Source organism: Parasteatoda tepidariorum, chromosome 2 (assembly GCF_043381705.1).
Source record: "Parasteatoda tepidariorum isolate YZ-2023 chromosome 2, CAS_Ptep_4.0, whole genome shotgun sequence".
NCBI lineage: Eukaryota > Metazoa > Arthropoda > Arachnida > Araneae > Theridiidae > Parasteatoda > Parasteatoda tepidariorum.
In genome coordinates this window covers 79,646,041-79,665,295 of record NC_092205.1, presented here as the reverse complement: position 1 = coordinate 79,665,295, position 19,255 = coordinate 79,646,041, and the positions used below count along the sequence as shown (strand labels likewise).

The window sequence follows — 19,255 nt, the reverse complement described above, 5'->3', positions numbered from 1 at the left end:
GTTCCGCCAATTTTCAGTCCAGTCTTTGAAAATTCGTTTCAATCAGCAATGAGAAAAGCCGAAAAGTATTCAGCACTCCTGATAAATATTTAGTATTAATAAAGTTATATATTAGTATTAGTAGTAGTATATATTAGCATATATTAGTAAAAGTATATATTTAGTATTAATAAAATTATATATATTAGTAAAATTGTGGTTATAATTTTGCATTTTTCTATTTTCTATTGTGTGACTTTCTTTCACATGTTGTTACTAAACTAATTGCTGATCAATTTTAAAGATTTGGTGAGAAGTATATAGTTGGTAAAACAAATTCCATATGAATAAATAAATAATTTTATAATTGTTTAATAATAAAAAATAATGGAGCTTTTGTTTTTCAGACAGATGGTTTCCTGTTGTGTTTTAGTGTGGATGACAGCAGATCTTACGAAAATATCACAACATGTTGGTATCCACAAATAATGAATGTCTGCCCAACCCCTTTCATCTTAGTAGGTAAGTCCGCATTAACTTCACCTGCGAAACAATACATTATTAAGGGAGTACTGGGGGCTTCTCCAGGTTCGCCCACTCCGAAAGTATGCAGTCCCTGGATACTTTCGGAGTGCGCTGTAGTAATTTGACGCACTGTAGTTTTTCCATAATTACATGTTTTGGACAAGTTCATATACAATACTTTTATATTTAAACAAACATATAATGGGTTTTTATTCAAGAGATTCTTTATATACTTATCCTATTTGTATTTATTTTTAACGTATTGCATTACAATGTCAGGGACTAATATCAATTAATACACGAACATGAACGAGTGTAAACCGGTTTCAGTCGCGTTTTCGCGTGCGTCAGTTGCGGACGTGTTTCTGTGGCTTTATGCACTGCGTTTGTTTTGCAGTTTCATACTACGCGGTTATTTGTTTATTTTGTTGTGTGCAGTGTTTAAATAATCGATTGGAAACTTTTCATAATGGGTAAAAAAGGCGATCTTTCACCGTGTAAGGAAGCTGTGAATATAGGCCCTCGTGAATGCTAAAATATTTTCAAACCGCGAAATATGATGAAGATTGAAGGTTTCAAAAACTAGCGTACGACGCATGAAGAAAAAAATTGAGTCAGGAGACGAATTGAGCCCGAAATGGAGGGGAACAAAAGGAGAAGCAGCACCTTAAAGTACGTCTAATAATCTGGCCATGGACTGCATGTAATAAAAAGTACGTATGCGTACCAAATATAATGCAAGAGTACCGTATTGCGATCACGTCCTTGTGATCTTTGGCTGTTAGAAGTCAGAAAAGATCGTTTTATGTATGTTACCATGAGCGCAAATGTTTCCAAAATCAGAATTACTTGCAACAACAGTATATCGCAGTCCGGGGACAAAATTCACAGATCTCCGTTCAGCAGATAGTCTGATATGCAGCACGAAAAATTTAATAGTTTTTCCGATTTAATTGCTTTAAAATGATTCATCAACAGAAGAGCCTTCTGTTGAATAACTGAGCAGCTTATTTTGAAACATAGTGAGAATAAATATTTACAAAATACGAAGCAGACGAAGTAGATATCTTTCTTTATTTAATTTCGCGAATCGTTAATCATCTTCGGCACAATTCGGAATTTTCGGCTTTTTTTTTCTTTCTTTCTTAACTAGTCAAATAGCTAAATGGTTTACGCTCTTTCGGTGGTGCGCCTCCAGTCGTGTATAGAACTAAAATTCATTTTCAATAAAAGTAAGTATGGTAATTAGTGTTTCTAGTTTATTAGTTTATAAATTCAATTTTACTTCAAAGCTTGCACCACGCCCATAAAGCATGTAACCTTACAGCAACCTAGTGACGGAATTTTATTTTTATTGTCACGAAAATGTTTGTACTAAAAACCTTTTTTGAATAAAGCAAAAATATTACAGTTCTAAACCTTTCATTCTAAAAGGATTAAAAATTACTAGTGGGCTGCGCCCCCTGCTCGCTAACGCTCGCCAACCCCCGAAAATTGCTGCGCAATCTTATAGGATTTGCTTCGCAAACCAAGCTCGCTTTGCTTGCTACTAACTTAGGTACATTGCAAATGCACAAAATTCTAAGAATTCAAAACAATAATTCAAATCCATATAACAACTTTTTTTTAAAAAAAATTACATCTTTTTAGTAAATACTCAGTCATTAAAATAAATTTGAATTCAAATAAATGACATGTAATTCGCTAAACCTATTAGAAATGTGCTAGTATAAAATTTTAAGATAAAATTTTTAAAACTGATATCTCTTTAAAAAGGCTAAAATTTTGAGTGTAATTAAGTCTATTAAAAATTGAAATAAGTGAATTGCAATGGAAAAACCTGCATAAACAAGTAAATTCTAGTGAAACAAATAAATTCGTAATATATAAATACGTGAAAAAAAGCGCTTTCGACAAAATACTAAAATAGAGATCTATCGACAAAGAATACTCACTTCTGCCTAGCTTATGCTCTCTCGATTGCNTTTATTAAAAATAAGTTAACTAACGCCTTTCGTTTCCTGAAACTCTGGCTTTTCCTTGGATATAGAGCCAGCTTTTGTTCAATACTTATCAATATTTTAGTCAATTGACTTCTACTAACGTACTATTCTACTAACTTATTATGTACTTTTACTACAGTAAAAGTTATTTTTTAAAGCTTTTTTATTGTCACTTTTTAGCTAACGTCACACTAGAGATACAATCAAATTGCATTGTCCATTAAAGTTTCATGACAAGGTGGATTTTAGCACGGCATACAAAATTTTGCGAAAAGAAATCTCATAATTCACTAGATTTAAGATTATTTTCATCTTGAGACTAGCTTTATTAAAGGAATTTTTCACGCTTGGAATCCTTAAGTCAACTTAGATTTTCGGTTTTTATGGTTGTTTTCCAAGGTTTTGGATTAGGGTAATGTGCGTAGAATGGAGCAGATTGTCACATATCTCGATTTAAGGTTAGAAGGTTTACACGTAAACCGTATTACAACCTTTTTAAGGTTTACATTTAAAGATTTTTGTTGAGTGAAAATAAACCTTATTTTTCTATCTGGGATCTGCACTTGTCTAATACACTGACATAAATGCTGCAGCAACTGTGGTTGTCTTTGTCAAATACAATAAGTTTGTAGCCAAATAGAAAATCTTTGATAGCCTTTGCCAAACCTTTCTTTTTCCCCCTTTAGTTAGAAATTTCATGTTATGAGTTTATTTCGTAATATGTTAATCGAATAAATAATGTTTAGAAATCATTTTTTTCACCAACTTTCGTACAGGTACTAAAACAGATCTAAGAGAAAATCCAGAAGAACACTCTAAAGATAAATTTATTAGTAGAAAGCAAGGGAAAAAACTGGCTTCAAAAATTAAGGCTGCCAAATATGTAGAATGTTCAGCGAAGGAAATTAATGGAGTAAAAGAAGTAAGTGCTTTTTTTTTACAGGTATACTATTGTTTATTATTCTTATGTATTAAGAGTTATTTTTGTAAAGAGACATTAATGTAACTCTACTTGTATCAAACTATTGAGTTTTGAGAAAAATTATGCAAATCTGTGAAATCTAAGAACAAGTATATGTTTAAAGAGCGTTGTGGAATAACATGTTAAGTGATAGGGGATAAATTTAAAGTTACGCACCTCAAAGTTTTGCTGTTCATAATTTAGCGAAAATGCACTTAATTTAGAAAACTTATTACACAGTTCAGTTACACAAAAAGTGTCTATCAAGTTAGAAAAGAGAAGGCCTCTGCACGGGCTACTATAAACGAGAAATCTGATAATTTAAGAGTCCTTACGCAGTGGTATCTTTCGTATTTTCGCCGAATGCTCAGTTTAGTAGTGACATCTTTCTCCCCACTGCGCAGTCGACGTTCGTCCCGTCGGATTATTAAATTGAGCCAGTCTCTTCTAAAAGGTGCTGATAAAGCGCATGGTATATGGTAATACTGATAGTTTCAAATGTATTGCACCAGTGATGATATTTACTCAGAGGCTTCTTTAGTAAAACGTTTGTTGCTCAAGGCGTTGTCACGTTGTTTTATTATATTGTTTCAATACTTCGTACCCAATAACTCACATTAAGACAACTGATAAATACTGATCTAGCTGATAATAAAACAACCAGTAGTGAGTTGTCCATACATTAGACATTTGATTAAAGTTTCAATTACTTAAAGTTCCTAAGTAAAGTTTATCTTTTTCAACAAGTTTCTTCGTTTCTACCGAAATCAGCATAAGGAAACTGCAATAGAGTGTATAAAGAAAAGCATTTTGTATTTGAATAATAAAAAGACAGTAATTACAACACCTTAAATCTGTTTGTTAAAAATAAAAGCCAAAATTTCAACTGATCTCTGTAGTACTTAACTTGCATTTAAATACTCCATCTGGTATTTATATACAGATTGTTAAAATATAGTATGCGCAACTTTCAATTCACTTCTGCGTTTTAGAGATTTAAAACTTTCGTGTAGTACCCTGTACTTTCAAACGTATGCTCATACGTTCTACGCAATCTATTTACTATAGAACTGCCCTGGTTCTTTTCTAAGCTTGCGCATGTAGAAATTTTTAATCTCTGACATTATGTTCAAGGTTTAAAAAATATTTCATGTGGGCTGTAAAATTTTAACATGTGTAATTGTTACGAAAGCTTTTAAACACAAGCCACCTTTTGATTTAAAAAAAAGTTTTTTTTTTCAAGCAGCCTCCTGATGTTTCTATACATTCGTTCTAAATCTGTTCTTTTTCCCATCAAATCCATTAAAATATCATTACCGCTAAGAATGTAGTATTTAAACAAGACAAGGATGAATCATACTTAAATTTTCACAATGGTTAAAGTAATTCATACATTATCCTCATCTTAACTGTGACATTAAATATTATGATATCCATAGCCGTCGGGCTAAAAGTGGAAGTTTTTCGTTCTTCTTTCCCCAATGTATTGTAAATACATTTTAGTATCAATTTCATTCAAACAATCCAGAATGAATGCTAGTTTTCTAATTTAATTAATTCAGATGATCTGATGTGTTAGATTAAAAATTATAAGAATAAATTACATAGTATAATTACTTCCATACGCAATAATACTTAGATGAAATATTCATTGGCGGCGGTGAAAAAAATGGAAAAAAATTCATTTATAATTTGGAATGGTTTTATTTTAAACTTTGAAGCTCTTTCGTCTAATCGTTTCACTCACCAACTCTCAAGATTGCTTCACATTCATTTTTGTTCCTTGGCGGTTAATAAATTGTTATATGAAAATTTTAAATTATTCATTTAAATTATCCTTAATTTTTTCTCCGCAAATTTAGTTTTCAATTCCATTGGAATAAATTTAAATCTGAAATTTCTCTACCATTGCAACTTCATCCCCAAGCTTGTTTTTAAATTCTTATTTAATTTTTGGTTGCTATAAAAAGGTCGTTAATTTTTTTGCTGCCAACGAGATTATTCAGTAGTAGTACGAAAAATTAATTCTTGCTTATAAGTTTTCAAAAAATTGTCTTAAGCTTTTTAATTGCTTCCGTTAAATACTTGCAATTTTTGCATACATTTTGTTATAAAAAAATAATTACTTATTAAGAAGTTAATCTATCTTATTTACCGTTTTATAATTATAAAACGGTTAACGTTATAATAAATATAAAACGATAACTGCATATCTCAAAAATCTATAAAATGCTCCGTATTAAAGTAATATTATTCGATAATTTTTGTATGAAATTATAGAACAATTTTAATTTTACGCCCTTTAACTTTGGATAATATACAACTCTTGCGTTGTGTGCACGTTACGTTAACGCTAGCGTTATGACTTATTTTAAAAATGGAGACGATTAAGCTGATTTGTAACCGTCGTAATATTTCCTTTCAAAAAAAATTTAGCTTCCGATCATTATGATTTGTTATAGTTGTAGTTTATTTACGTCGCACTAGAGCTGCACAATGGGCTATTGGCGATGGTCTGGGAAACATCCCTGAGGATGATTCGAAGACATGCCATCACAATTTTGATCCTCTGCAGAGGGGACGGCACCCCCGCTTCGGTAGCCCAACGACCTGCACGCGAAGTCGAGCACTTTACGGTAGCGCAGTTTAACGAGGACCAATACCGCACACCCTCGGTGCCTACGCAGACTGATCCAAGTGGTCATCCACCCGCACACTGACCGCAGCCAGTGATGCTTGACTTCGGTGATTTTCTGAGAACCGTGTCTTAACGATCAGTCCACTGCAGGACCCGATCATTATGAAAGTCGCATCGTTTGAAGATCATAAAAATAAAGTCAAATGCCACCGAAAAGAAAATTTTCATTGCGGGACGTTTTCATTCTAAAATCAGAAACGTTAAGACAACAGAGAATTACTTTAAGCAACTCTATGGCATAAAGGAATGTTACTTGTAAATACTGTTAGCCCAATAACCCCCTGCCACAAAAAGTGATCAATTTATAAGAAACGCTTTTATTAATAAATAAATAAAATTTAAGAAAAGAAATAGTCAAATAAAAATGGTAGTACTCAATTTTTTATGTATATTTTTATTTATTCTACAATTACATATCTCGAGAAATGCATGTCAGATCAAAAAAATAAAATATTCAATGGTCCAATTCCTGCACCACTCTCTGAATCTGGAGTGACTAGCAAGTTCAAATGTCATTGGATAACTTTTGGAAAATATTAAACATCATTATTTCTGATCAGTGTGCATTTCTCGAAGTATTTATCCAGTCTGGGACTTTTGTGACACCCTGTATAAATTTCTTATTTTTCATAATGTACTATCATTGCATTTTTACATCTTGTTTTTATTTTTGTTGACAGGTATTCGACGAAGCTGTAAGAGCGGTTTTGTCTGCAAAACACTCACATAACAGAATCCATCACTGTAAATTGCTCTAATTTCCATTACTTTTTTTAATCCTGTAATTTTATACCTTATACTTTTCTCATTTTTTTCTTCCCGTTGAATAAAGTATGTATGTATTTTATCATTTTTCTTGTGACTACTTACTAATACTTTCCTTTTTCTGTTCCACGAAATAATGAAGAGATTGAATTCCATGCCAACTAAAACCAGTAGTGAATTTTTAAAGTTTAAGGCAATATCCTTGTATTTGGTATCATTTTAAAGGAAATTTGTTGTAATTTATGAATTCAGAAGTTATTTCTTAGAGTTATGTAGGATTATAGTAAAATTTATCATAAATAGAGAGCATTCATGATTTTGACTTAATCTATCAAAAATAACTGTCTATTTTAAAGAGGAATAAGTTATTAAAAATATTACGACTTTACATATAGCTTGATTTATACTGCAAAATAAATTGTTCTTGAGTCTAATTATGCAGTGATTACAGTCAAAAAAATATTTTTTTCTTATTTTTTAAGTCAAAAATTATCTCAAATATATACTGTCCCCTCTGTTACAATTATTCTTTTAAGTTTATTTTATTCATTACACAAAAACTTTTTAACTTAATATTTGGTTTTTACAATAAAGTCTATTAGTACAATCATTTTATGATATATTTTTGAAAAAAAAGTTGAAATTTTAAAGTTTCTCATATAACAGAGGGAACGTAACAGAGAGGAAAAAACTAAATGTCCCCCTCAATTAGTCAAAATTGATGGGTTGTCCATTTAAAAAAAAAACTGTAGGGATGTATACAAGTGCTAATGCATCTTGATTCAACTAGTTTAAACCACTTCCTCCACTAGTAGAGCACACTTTTTATACAAAGCTGTGCCATTTTTATTTAGTAGTGTGTTTAGTTTATAGTTAAAAGTTTTTTTAAGTGAGTAATAAATATGGGGAAAACAGCAGCAGAAAGAATGAGAGAATATAAAACTAAAATGTTCCAAAAAAAAAGAAGATATTTGTCAGAAGTAAGATAAAGAATATAAAACGAAAATTTATGATAACAGAAGTATTTTGAAAAAAAAAAGCCTTAACAGAGAAATAGATAAATTGAGAAAAAAGAAGACAAAGGAAAAATAAAAAGACACTGATACAAGCAGTAGAAATTCAAGAAAGATATTCTCTTTATAATACTCCTTAGGCATTGGGGAAAGCTATTAAAAAAGCAAACCGTGCATTACCTGTTTCTCCAAGAAAACGTTGTACTGTTCTATGCATACTCTGTAACCTTACTACCAAAACAAAAGAAATAGCCTAGCAACAAAGTTTCTGATGAAACAAAAAATAACTTGTAATAAATTTCAACTCATCTGATAAACTTTCTTACCAGACTTCTGGTAGAGCCGAGTGCATGATTGTCAAAGAAAATGGACAGAAAGTCCACAAAGCCAAATGTGCACCTTGGTGGAAGCATATCAAGTATCAAAGCAGATGCATCCGAACATAAAAAATGGCAAATATAAGTTTTGCTGTGCTACGACCTATCCATATTTTATACGTGGGTAAAACACCATATAAAATGTGTATGTGCTATTCACGAAAATGTGAATTTTCTATTAAAATAACAGTTGCTTGCTGAATAATTACATAGAACTACTATATATATCGACTTGCGACAATCGCTCAATTGACTTTTCATTTTATAACCGTCGTTGAACAGCCGACCCAAATTTGAGTTTACGGCTACCAATGTTCAACTCTGTAGCCTTGTAATTTTGAATCCAATCCAAAGGACAAGGGAACTCATCGATCAGTAACCCCCAGAGGTATTGATTTGTTTCGGGAACTTGGAGGACTTTGGGATCCGACATATTCAATGTACACCAGTGACAGTGACCATTTAAAATACTGGGATTCTTTTGATGTTGCTATAGATAGTTTTGCAAGTGTAAAAAGTTCTAGGAAAAAAAATTGGGTAATTTTGTTGCCCAAATAACTGAAATTGAGAAAGAAACAAACAATGCACTTGTTTTATTTTTAAACAGGGTTTGACAAAATAAAAACTTTCAAATATAACTACAAAGATGTAGCACGGGTTTCAATTGTAGCACTGCTTCCATTTTTAAACAACCGAAGAATCACTTTTAACAGTGATATTTTCCTTTAATTTTTTGTCAAATTTGTATAACATTCCATTCCCCTCTGTTACATTCCATGTCCTCTCTGTTACGATGCATTATTTGGGCTTAAAAAATGGTGCTGGAATCTTAAAAGTCTTATAATAATTTATTTTACTTTGAACTGTGACAATTTTAAGAAAAATTGCAGATAATGTTTAGGATGGTCCAAATCACAGAATTTAGCATAAATAACAGTGCATTTCAAAATTGTGGGATTTTATTTGTTCCCTCTGATACAACTACGTTTAATTAACGTGCAATTTAATTATGAGGCTCTTTTAATATTTTATGCCAATTAATTAAGCATTGCACCCTAAAGTAGCCTATTGTAATAGAATTTTTGTTTTCAAAAACATTTAATATATTTTTTAGAATAAAATACTTGTGTGATTTCTCCTCTGTTACGCTTGGAATTCAACAGAGATATTAAAAAAATAGAATGCGTGAATCAGGTAATCATGTTGTTTATAATAAAGATAGCGCTTTGTGCAAAATACGATTTTTTTTGTACACATATTCTGAGCAACTCTAATTGGTAGACCCCTTTTTTGGCGAAACCACAGCTTAGTAAAGTTCGTCAGCAATTGCAAACCTAACCAAAGAAGCACTACTAATTATTTTCGAAAAATATAAGTGTTAATTTTTACACCTTTTTGTCAAAAATAGTCTTAAAAATGGATTTTGTGTAAGAGAGTTGAATCCACAGGTATCAAATTTAACTCTGAACTTAATTTTGGTATGTATAAACTGAAAATAAATGAAATAAGATAAATTATGTCTTTTTTTTATTAGAAAAGGAATATTGAACGTTGAATGAACTATCTTTAAAGTACTATCTTAAATGTGAGAATGGTTACAAAGAACCATTTTTTTTTACAGTTGATTTTTTTTTCTTTTTTTTTTTTCTTTAAAGTGAAAAATTCAACTGGAAAATTTTTTATAAATGCTGATCTTTTCATAATTTATTTAATATCTTTTTATAGAGAAATATTTCATAAAAATAACCGAAATATTAAACAGGTAATGGATTGTTATTTGGAAATAGATATAATCACATATTTTAAAAACCATGACTGTTTTTTTTTTAATTTAATTGCCGGATCCTTTGTGAGAACCCTAAAATTCCACAGAAGACCTTTTGGGAACCACTGTTTAGAAAATTGTGAAATAAGTTTTATTTTTCTAGTTTATTATTACAAGAGGTCCCTTTCCCTGCTTGCAGCACATATTCTGCTTAAGAAATTTCATAAAAATGACCGAAATAGTATTAAACAAGTAATGGATTGTTAATTGGAAATATATATAATCACAGGTTTTAAAAACCATGACAGCTTTTTTTAAAAATCTAATTGCCGGTTCCTTTGTCACACTCCCATAGAACCCTAAAATTCCACAGAAGACCTTTTGGGTACCACTTTTTGAAAATTGTGAAATAAGTTTTTTTTTTCTCCAGTTTATTATTACAAGAGGGTCCTTTCCCTGCCTGCAGCGCATATTTTGCTTAAGAAATTTCATAAAAATAACCGAAATATTAGACAAGTAATGGATTGTTAATTGAAAATAGATATAATCACAGGTTTTATAAAAACCATGACAGTTCTTTTATTTTAATTGCCGGATTCTTTGTGACACTCTCATAGAACACTAGTATTCCACAAAGCACCTTTTGGGAACCACTGTTTAGAAAATTGCGAAATATTTTTTTTTTCTAGTTTATTATTACAGTATTGCTCTTTCCCTGCTCGCAGCACTCACCAACACCGGAATGGCTTTCGCTGTTCCTTTCGGATTGCTTCGCAATTCTGGCTCGCGTCACTCGCTCATTGGTTATTTCTGTATAGTCTTGTATGTATGGTAGTAATACGTTTAAAATAGAGTTCTTAACATATACAATATATACATTCTGTCAAACTTTGAGTTATGAACATTTAGTTTAATTTACATATTTTCGCTTTTCTATACACAAATTTAAGTGCTTGGAGGTGTAACTTATCTTTATTTTTACAAAAACTCATATCACCTTCATTGTAAGATAAATTTGCAAAATAAATGAAAACTTAAGAAAATAAAAAAATAGATGATTTTTGTTGATAAAATGCTTCTTGCTCCCGCTGTATAATGTAGTATCCTTAAAAGTGAAATATAGCTCTAACTTGTTATTAAACCTGCTTGAATTAAAAAATATAATTAAAACAAACACTGTTTTTTTTTTTCAGTTTTTCGTTCTCAACGTGAGAAATTTTTTTCATTCTCAAATTTGTTAGGATGTAAGTTTAAGAGTCCATACTTATGACTGATACGGATTCGTGTTCAGTCAATACCTCCAAGAAAGGAAAAGGCTCCAGCACGGGTTAACATAAAAAAGAAATTTGATCCTTTAGACTTTATCCAAACATAATGACATCTTTCGTATTAACCATCATTGCGCAGTTTAGTAGCATAAACGTAGTGACATCTTTCGTATTTTTCATCCACTGCGCAGTTTATATTCCTTACGTCGAACTACTAAATCGATCCGGACTACTAAATCGATCCGCCTTCTTTCTTCTAAAAGGTGTTAGTTCACCCCCCCCCCCCAATAAAAAGAAAAGCATAAATGTACGAAAAATAAAAATTGCCAACAATTTATCTCAGTAACGCCCAATTTTGCTCTCTATTGCCTTGTCTGTAGTCAACTGCAAACTGTTTCTATAATCAAATTATTTATAAAATTCCTTATATTTATAAAATATTTAAATACTGGTTGAATACTCGCTCTTCGTAAGAAAAAAGAAAAAGTAAACAATCAATATGTTAGTACTGTACAAAACTACGAGATCGTGCACAAAATTGAAAGACATATACCAACACAACGAATAAAGCTAAAATAATTACATTTTTTTAAATCTATTCATTATATTTTGTCCTTCCCTATGACTTTTCGTTAATATTTTCTTATAACAGCCCATGAACAGTCGACCCGATTTTTAAGCTTACTACTACCAATGTTTACTACATAGTCCTGTAACTTTGAACTGAATCCAAAGGACAAGAAAACTCATGGATCAAGTTTTCGGAGAAATTTGCCTTCGTGGAAGACTCTTTAACAGAACTAACCCTTATTTGCGTTACGTTGACAGGTCGATACAGAATTCTCCCACGGTTAGCCTGACGGCAAAGGGAATCTAACTTATAATCCATCTGTCACTGAGGATATTTTTTAAGTCAGCACTGGGATCGGAGTAATCCGGGTGCGGAATTCGTATCGACCAGCCGTCACTGGGATTCAAACCCGATTCATCTCATTGAAAGGCGAACGCTTTATTCCCTGAGTCACGACGACTCAAATATAATATATATACGACGAAAATAAAATATGATAACGTATACGCTATCATATTTTATTTTATAACCGTATCGTTGAACAGCAGACCCAGTTTTTTGAGTTTACGACTACTAAGGTTCAACTCCGTAAATTTGTAATTTTGAACCCAGTCTAGAAGGTAAAGGAACTCCTGGATCAAATATTAGGGGAAATTCGCCTTCGTGGAGGACTTTTTGATGGAACTAACCAGCATTTGCGTTACATGGAGAGGAAGACCACGAGAACCTCTCACTGTTAGCCTGATGGCAAAAGGGACTCTAACCCATGTTCCGTCTACCACTGAGGGTATTTTAATTCAGCCCTGTAGTCGGTGCAAACCGGATGCGGAATACGTATCTACCAGTCATTGTTAGGATTCGAACCTGGTTCACCTGAGCCATCACGGCTTTACTTTATTATATTTTATTTAATAACCGTTGTTGTGCAGCCGACCCAATTTCTGGGTTTACGACTCTTATTGTTCAACTCCGTAGCCTTGCAATTTTGAGCCCAATCCAGAAGACAAGGACAAAACTTTACAATCAGTCCACTGCGGGACATTTATTTCCGGATCGTCAATAATTGGCAATTGCTATAGCTCTTGCTCAACGTTAACAATAAATTAAAATAAAAAGACGAAGTTATATATCAGTCGTTGTGTCGTGAAAGTATCGCTATGAAGGAGGTCCGCCAAAACGAGCAGAACTCTGGTGCAGAATATCCAACTGTTTTACAATTCTGCATTTTTTTACTGCATCGATCGATGCGAAGAAGTAGCTCTGAAATGCAGGCTTTTGCGAAATTCATATCGACCAACCAGAATAAAGTGAGAATGATCCAGCAAAACTCTCAAAGACTCAGCGCGAACAGATCAATCCTCTCGGCTACAGAGGCTTCTCAGACTACTAGCAAATCAATATTTTATAAAAATGTCGGTGGCAACTAAGAACGTGACAGAAAGGAAGGAATCGAGAACAAAAATAACGCTGTTAAAAACAATTATGAAAACAATACAATCATTCATTCCTGTTATCATGCTGTATCCAGGCGTAACATTGACCATCATTGCTAACCAATGCCTTTTTCATGAACTCAATATTTTTATGCATTTATAAATGTAATGATTTTAATGAAGAAAAGTGTGAAATATCGTTTCTTCTTAGGGTTTTGTGTTCTTGTAACTGTTCTATGTTTTATTTTAATAAGTTGGTTGTGTCCCGATAAAGCCTGTGATTTTTCCGGCTGGAATTATTCACAATTTAAATATCCCAGCTGGACTCAACTTAGTTTGAAGCATGTTGTAGCTGATAATCTCGGCAGGCCCTTGACTTTTTTGTCTCATCCCTTGATCAGGGAACGGATTAAAATTCCTGAAAAACACGACAAACTATCATTTGACGAATTAGTAAAATCAGATTTTCATTTTAACATAAAAGGCTCTGATGTCATAGTATTTTTACATATTCAGAAGACCGGTGGGACATCGTTTGGTCGGCATTTAGTACGAGATCTGGACCTTGAGCAACCATGCCAGTGCCGGAAAGGGCGTAAAAAGTGCCGCTGTTACAGACCTGATTCTGATGACAACTGGCTTTTTAGTAGATATTCAACGGGCTGGAAATGTGGTCTACATGCTGATTGGACTGAACTTACAAATTGTGTGGAAAGTGCTATGGACAAAAGTGATAAAGGATCAGCTAAGAGGAGGTTTTGTAAAACTTTTTCTGCTATTTTAATCTTTAATTGTTCAAATATTGTGTGCCCCTCGTAATTTTGGCGTTATTTTTCGCCAAGATTGGTGTCTAAAATAATTTTTTATTTTATAAACCATTTTTAAAACAATTAGAAGATAATATTTTTGCATCACTCCAATTCTTTTGCATCACTCCAATTCCAAAGTTCTTTACTTGCTAAAAGTTTTTTTTAAGAAATGTGCAGAAGTTTGCTTGGATGGGGTTTCGAGTTATACTCTTCCAGTAATTATTCACCTATGATCAGAGCCGGATTATACCTTTCATAGGCCCTAGGCATAGCCGTTTTTGGGCCCTCCGCTCCTTCCCCCACTCCTCCCCTCTTTTCAAAATATATGCTAAAATTTTCTTGCATATTTTTTTTTACATTTTTATTAATATGAATTTTAATTTACAAATTTGTTTATCGAACTTTATCTGCAATACCGACATACTGCCGATATTGCAGTTGTTGTTTTTAAAGCTAAATTATTTTTGTCAACAAATTTTTTTCTCCCAAGTTTTTCGTAGGCCCTAGGCACGTGCCTATAGGTTAATCCGGCCCTGCCTATGATATTTTTCTTTGTTTCTCTTCTGATGAGGAAAATACCCAATTGTCACCAAAACTGGGTGGATCTTTTTTGGGTGCGGATACTAATATGGAGGGGATATTTCCATAACATGATCTGTGGCAGAATAATTTCCAAGTCTTGCCAACTTCTGGGCAGCGGCCCGCCTGAAGCTAAAAAAAAAAAAGGAAGAAAAAGACATTGTAGAAGGGGACCAACTCGAGAGGTAAAACTTGTAGCAACATCTACAAACTTGGGCAAATATCTACATGTTTTTTGTTTTTTTTTTTAATTTACAAATTTAAGATCTATTTGGCACCTTTGGGATTGTAGATGTCACAACAGACAGTGGCGTAATTTTGGGGAGGGTTTGGGGGACAAAACCCCCTCCGAAATGAAGCATTACTTGATTAATGTACTATTGTATGATAATTAGGATGTTGTGATAAAAAAGTTTTCATTATTAATTTTTTGTAATCTAAACATTTCGAATTAATCTATATATATGTATATGTATAATATATATATGTATATATCATAATATATATATGTATATATCATAAGGAGATAATCGATAACTCCCTATGCCACTGACGACAGATCAAGATACAAAAATATCCCCAATATGGAAATTTATTATCAATTAGGGGCAATAAGTTCTAAATATTTTATCAGGCAAGTTATTTAATGTGTTAAATTTTTTTCTCCCTTTATTATGGAGAAAAAAAAATCGTATAATTGGTAATGCAGCAAAATGCTGATAGTCAGCAAGATGATTTTATTGAAATTTATACTGAAAGTTTTCTGCTTTTTACTGAACCATATCTTTTCCTCAGCAGCATGAATTTTTTGGCTGGCAAATAGGTTTACTGGATAAAATATAATATCCATAAAACTAAAGTATAATTTGTGATTTACCAGTTAGTATTTGTAGTCTAGTTTTATGTTATGCTGGGCCCTGTGGCAGAATTTTATTGGGCTTTCTGCGATATACCTCTCTACTACTAATATCTTTCTGCAAGATATTTAAAAATAACAAATATGTGTGTCAGTAATTTAAAGTAATAGAAGTGTTAACTTCAAAAAAATTTAAATTAAATTTTGTAGAAAGATAACAGACTAATTATTTCCTTTTTAGATAACACTCTAATTATTTCCTTTTCCACATTTTGTAATTCATCATCATATTAAAAAAATTAAGGAAAAAAATCATGTAATCTGAAGCAAAGCCATCCAGTTTGCTGTAGAGTTATATATATTTATTACATATCAATATCCAATATGCATCAATTTATGACACATATGAGCCGCTCAGAAGCCAATGCGGTTAAGTCCATTTTTTGATATTTTCTGATTTTTGGAAATTTTGATGAAATAAATAATAATCTTCTTAGTTATTAAAGGATTTACTCGTTGGTTACTTTTTTCTAGGTTAGACAGCCCTTTTTTTAATAGCTTCTGAATATATTGTATAATAATTTCAGAAGCCATTGTGAATAAGTCCACCTTTTATCAATATTTTTTTACATAAACTTTGAAATAAATTTCTTATTTTTTTCAGCTGCCAAAAGGTATAAGTCCTAAAATTTTTAAGATGCTGTCATTATTTCAATAAATACTTACGTTTTTATTTACACATCCTGTACATATCTTGTTTTTTTGCAGAGTTTACACCTCGGAAAAAGACTTTATACACTTTTCTAATTAAATTAATAAACCAAGAATTTTAAAAACTAATGTATCAAAAAATATTAATTTTCTCAATTTTTTTGTTTTGGACTTAACCGCATTGGCTTCTGAGCGACTCATATATGATACATATCAATTTATGATAAATTTGGAATGATTTATATTAACCTATATTTCCTTTATTAACAAAACTTATATTTTACCAGGTATTTTTATATAACATTACTACGGGAACCAGTTGCTAGATTTCTAAGTGAATTCAGACACGTACAGCGAGGGGCTACCTGGAAAACATCTCGCCATTTATGCCAAGGACGACCTCCTACCTTAAAAGAACTTCCTCTTTGTTTTTCCGGAGAAGATTGGAGGGATGTATCACTGAAAGAGTTTATGGACTGCTCTTCTAATTTGGCTATCAACAGACAAACCCGGATGTTAGCGGATTTAACATTAGTTGGTTGCTATAATATGTCTGCAATGACTAAACAGGACAGGGATATCCTTATGCTTGCTAGTGCCAAAGAAAATTTGAGGAAAATGGCTTTCTTTGGTCTTTGTGAGTATCAAAAAATTTCACAATATTTATTTGAAAGTACTTTTCACTTGCATTTTCTTCAATCTTTTCATCAGCTTAATGAAACTCACGGGAGTCAAGCTCGTATAGCTGTTACTGAAGATGCCATTCGTTTGATTCGCAAATTGAATTATTTGGATGTTCAGCTCTACGAATATGCTACTGATCTGTTGCACCAGAGATTTCAAGTTATGAAAAATACAGACCCTAAATTTGAACAAAATTTTAAAAATTTAGGCAAAAAGAAAAGTGATACTGGTTTTGGATCAGGCTTAAAAGAGTCTTGATAATTTTTTTTGACCCTGTATGAGGTTTTAGCATATATGATCTCACAAATGGTTTTAGTGTATTTTTACATTTAGCATTATTATTTGAAGGGAGATAAAAAACATCTTTCATCCTTAATGGGATTTGTTTATTGAAAATTGTGCTAGTCATTAACAAGCAAAAATTTACTTTTAGAAAAAAATTTTAAAAATTAGATGGATTATCTGTTTTTAATTTTCTTTGAACTCATTAATTTAAAGCATTGTTTGAAATCTATATATTTTATTTGTGCTAATTTGTTTTTCAACAAAAATTATTGATCAAACATTTTTACTCCCGTTGTGGGTAATATACATAATAATTTACTCTACAAAACCTTTTTATTACTTCTGGTTTCTGTGTTGATAATGTCATTAAGTAATCTGTCTCATCTGATTACTTATTATTTAGGGGTTAAACATGCATGTTACCATATATACTAAAACCTTTTTGTTTTTAAACACCCTAAGTATTCAATATATTAGGATTTTTATTTTTAACTTTTTTTCTGTAATTTTAACACCAAATATTTTTTGTTTAGATTTTATATATTTACATCCCGTTTATGTGCAATTCTTATTGAGGTGCTTGTAATTTGTCTTATTAATCACGCTTTTTAGTTGACTACTTATGACTTATTGTGTTTTTTGAAAAAAATTTCTCTTTTTGTTTTTAGCCTTCATATATGATCATTATATGTGCTTCCTGTATATTCAACCTTTGTTTTAAATAATTTTTATAATTCTTTTGAAATTAATAATTTTAATTTTATTAGAATACTTATCACTTTTAATTATATTTTAATTACTTACTCATAATAATAGCTCATTTAAGCACTCAGATAATTATAAGTTTATTTTCATAGCTCATTATTAAAATTTTATTTCTCAGTTATACATTTACAACAGTTTAAACTATAAGTTCCAAGGTCTATTTATTTAAAAAAATTTATAGTGCTAATTATTTTGTTACATGCATATTTTTTTTAAGTTAATTTTTTGAATTAACTGTATAGTAATGAATAAATTTCTAGAGTATTGTTTATATTAAAAAAAATTTCTAAATGAATAAATTTAAATACTTAGTAAGTAAATTAATTGTATCTATGCGTTCAACAATTTCCCAAATAAATTACTTCAATTTTCAACTTTCGTAATTACTTAAATTAATTTTTCAAGACCCTTTCTTTATTTTATCTTTTTTCAGTAAAACTTTATGTCTATGAAATTTTGTGTTTTTGTGAATTAGTATTGATTGACTTTAAGAATATTCTCATTCTCTTTTGGTAATTTTATTTACTTAAAACTGTTATTTCAAAGTATAAGAATTTAAATTTTTTTTAAATGAATGTTGTTTTGCAATTATGAATGTTTGTGTGATTATTTAAAATATTTTGTGTTTTTAATTTTGTGAAGATTTTTCTAGCTATTATTTATACTAAGTTCTACTTATAACTGATCTATCCAGTATTTTTGTAATTTCCATATTTTGTATAAGTAGATTGAATAATGTAATAAGGTCAAACTTATTTAGTTATTTTATAATTAATAATGGCTATTTGACTTAGCATCATCAAAAACTTGTTCTTTTATTTTAACCACTTGAATTTCAAATCTCTTTAAAAAAAAGAAAAAATATTTATTTTTTATGGATTATCAGTTATTCTTGATAATTTTATACCTCTCTGGAATCTATTACAATTATTTGAATCTCATTCAGTCTTATTTTTTTAGATTTATCAATTAGTTTAAATTAAGAGTTATTTCTTCTGATATAATTCTTAAAAGAATGCCTACACAATTATGTCAAATCCTTTTTTATCATCTGCTTTGTTCTTACATTATATTTTACCCCACAAGTGGATGATAAATAAATTAAGTATTCGACTTATCTGCTATTTATGCAGTTACTTTTTTCTACCAGCAGTGTAATGTATGATTGTAGTTATGTTTATTTATTAGTTTAGAACTTTGATGGTATG

The 19,255-nt window shown here is 31.0% G+C and overlaps 2 protein-coding genes across 2 annotated transcripts in view; both read left to right on the top strand.

Annotated features, from left to right (window-relative positions):
• Positions 1-7,013, top strand: part of LOC107457287 (ras-related protein ced-10) — a 149,467-nt gene extending 142,454 nt beyond the window's left edge. The window contains exons 4-6 of the mRNA XM_071177802.1: positions 387-501; positions 3,284-3,429; positions 6,847-7,013. Coding sequence (XP_071033903.1) covers positions 387-501; positions 3,284-3,429; positions 6,847-6,924 — 339 coding nt within the window. The 3' untranslated portion in view covers positions 6,925-7,013. The remainder of the gene's footprint in view (positions 1-386; positions 502-3,283; positions 3,430-6,846) is intronic.
• A 6,322-nt stretch (positions 7,014-13,335) lies between these two features.
• Positions 13,336-18,650, top strand: LOC107439851 (heparan-sulfate 6-O-sulfotransferase 3-B). Its single transcript, XM_016052584.4, has 2 exons — positions 13,336-14,113; positions 16,601-18,650. The coding sequence occupies exons 1-2, from the start codon at positions 13,527-13,529 to the stop codon at positions 17,253-17,255; spliced, it is 1,242 nt and encodes a 413-aa protein (XP_015908070.2). The 5' UTR covers positions 13,336-13,526; the 3' UTR covers positions 17,256-18,650.
• The last annotated feature ends 605 nt before the right edge of the window (positions 18,651-19,255 follow it).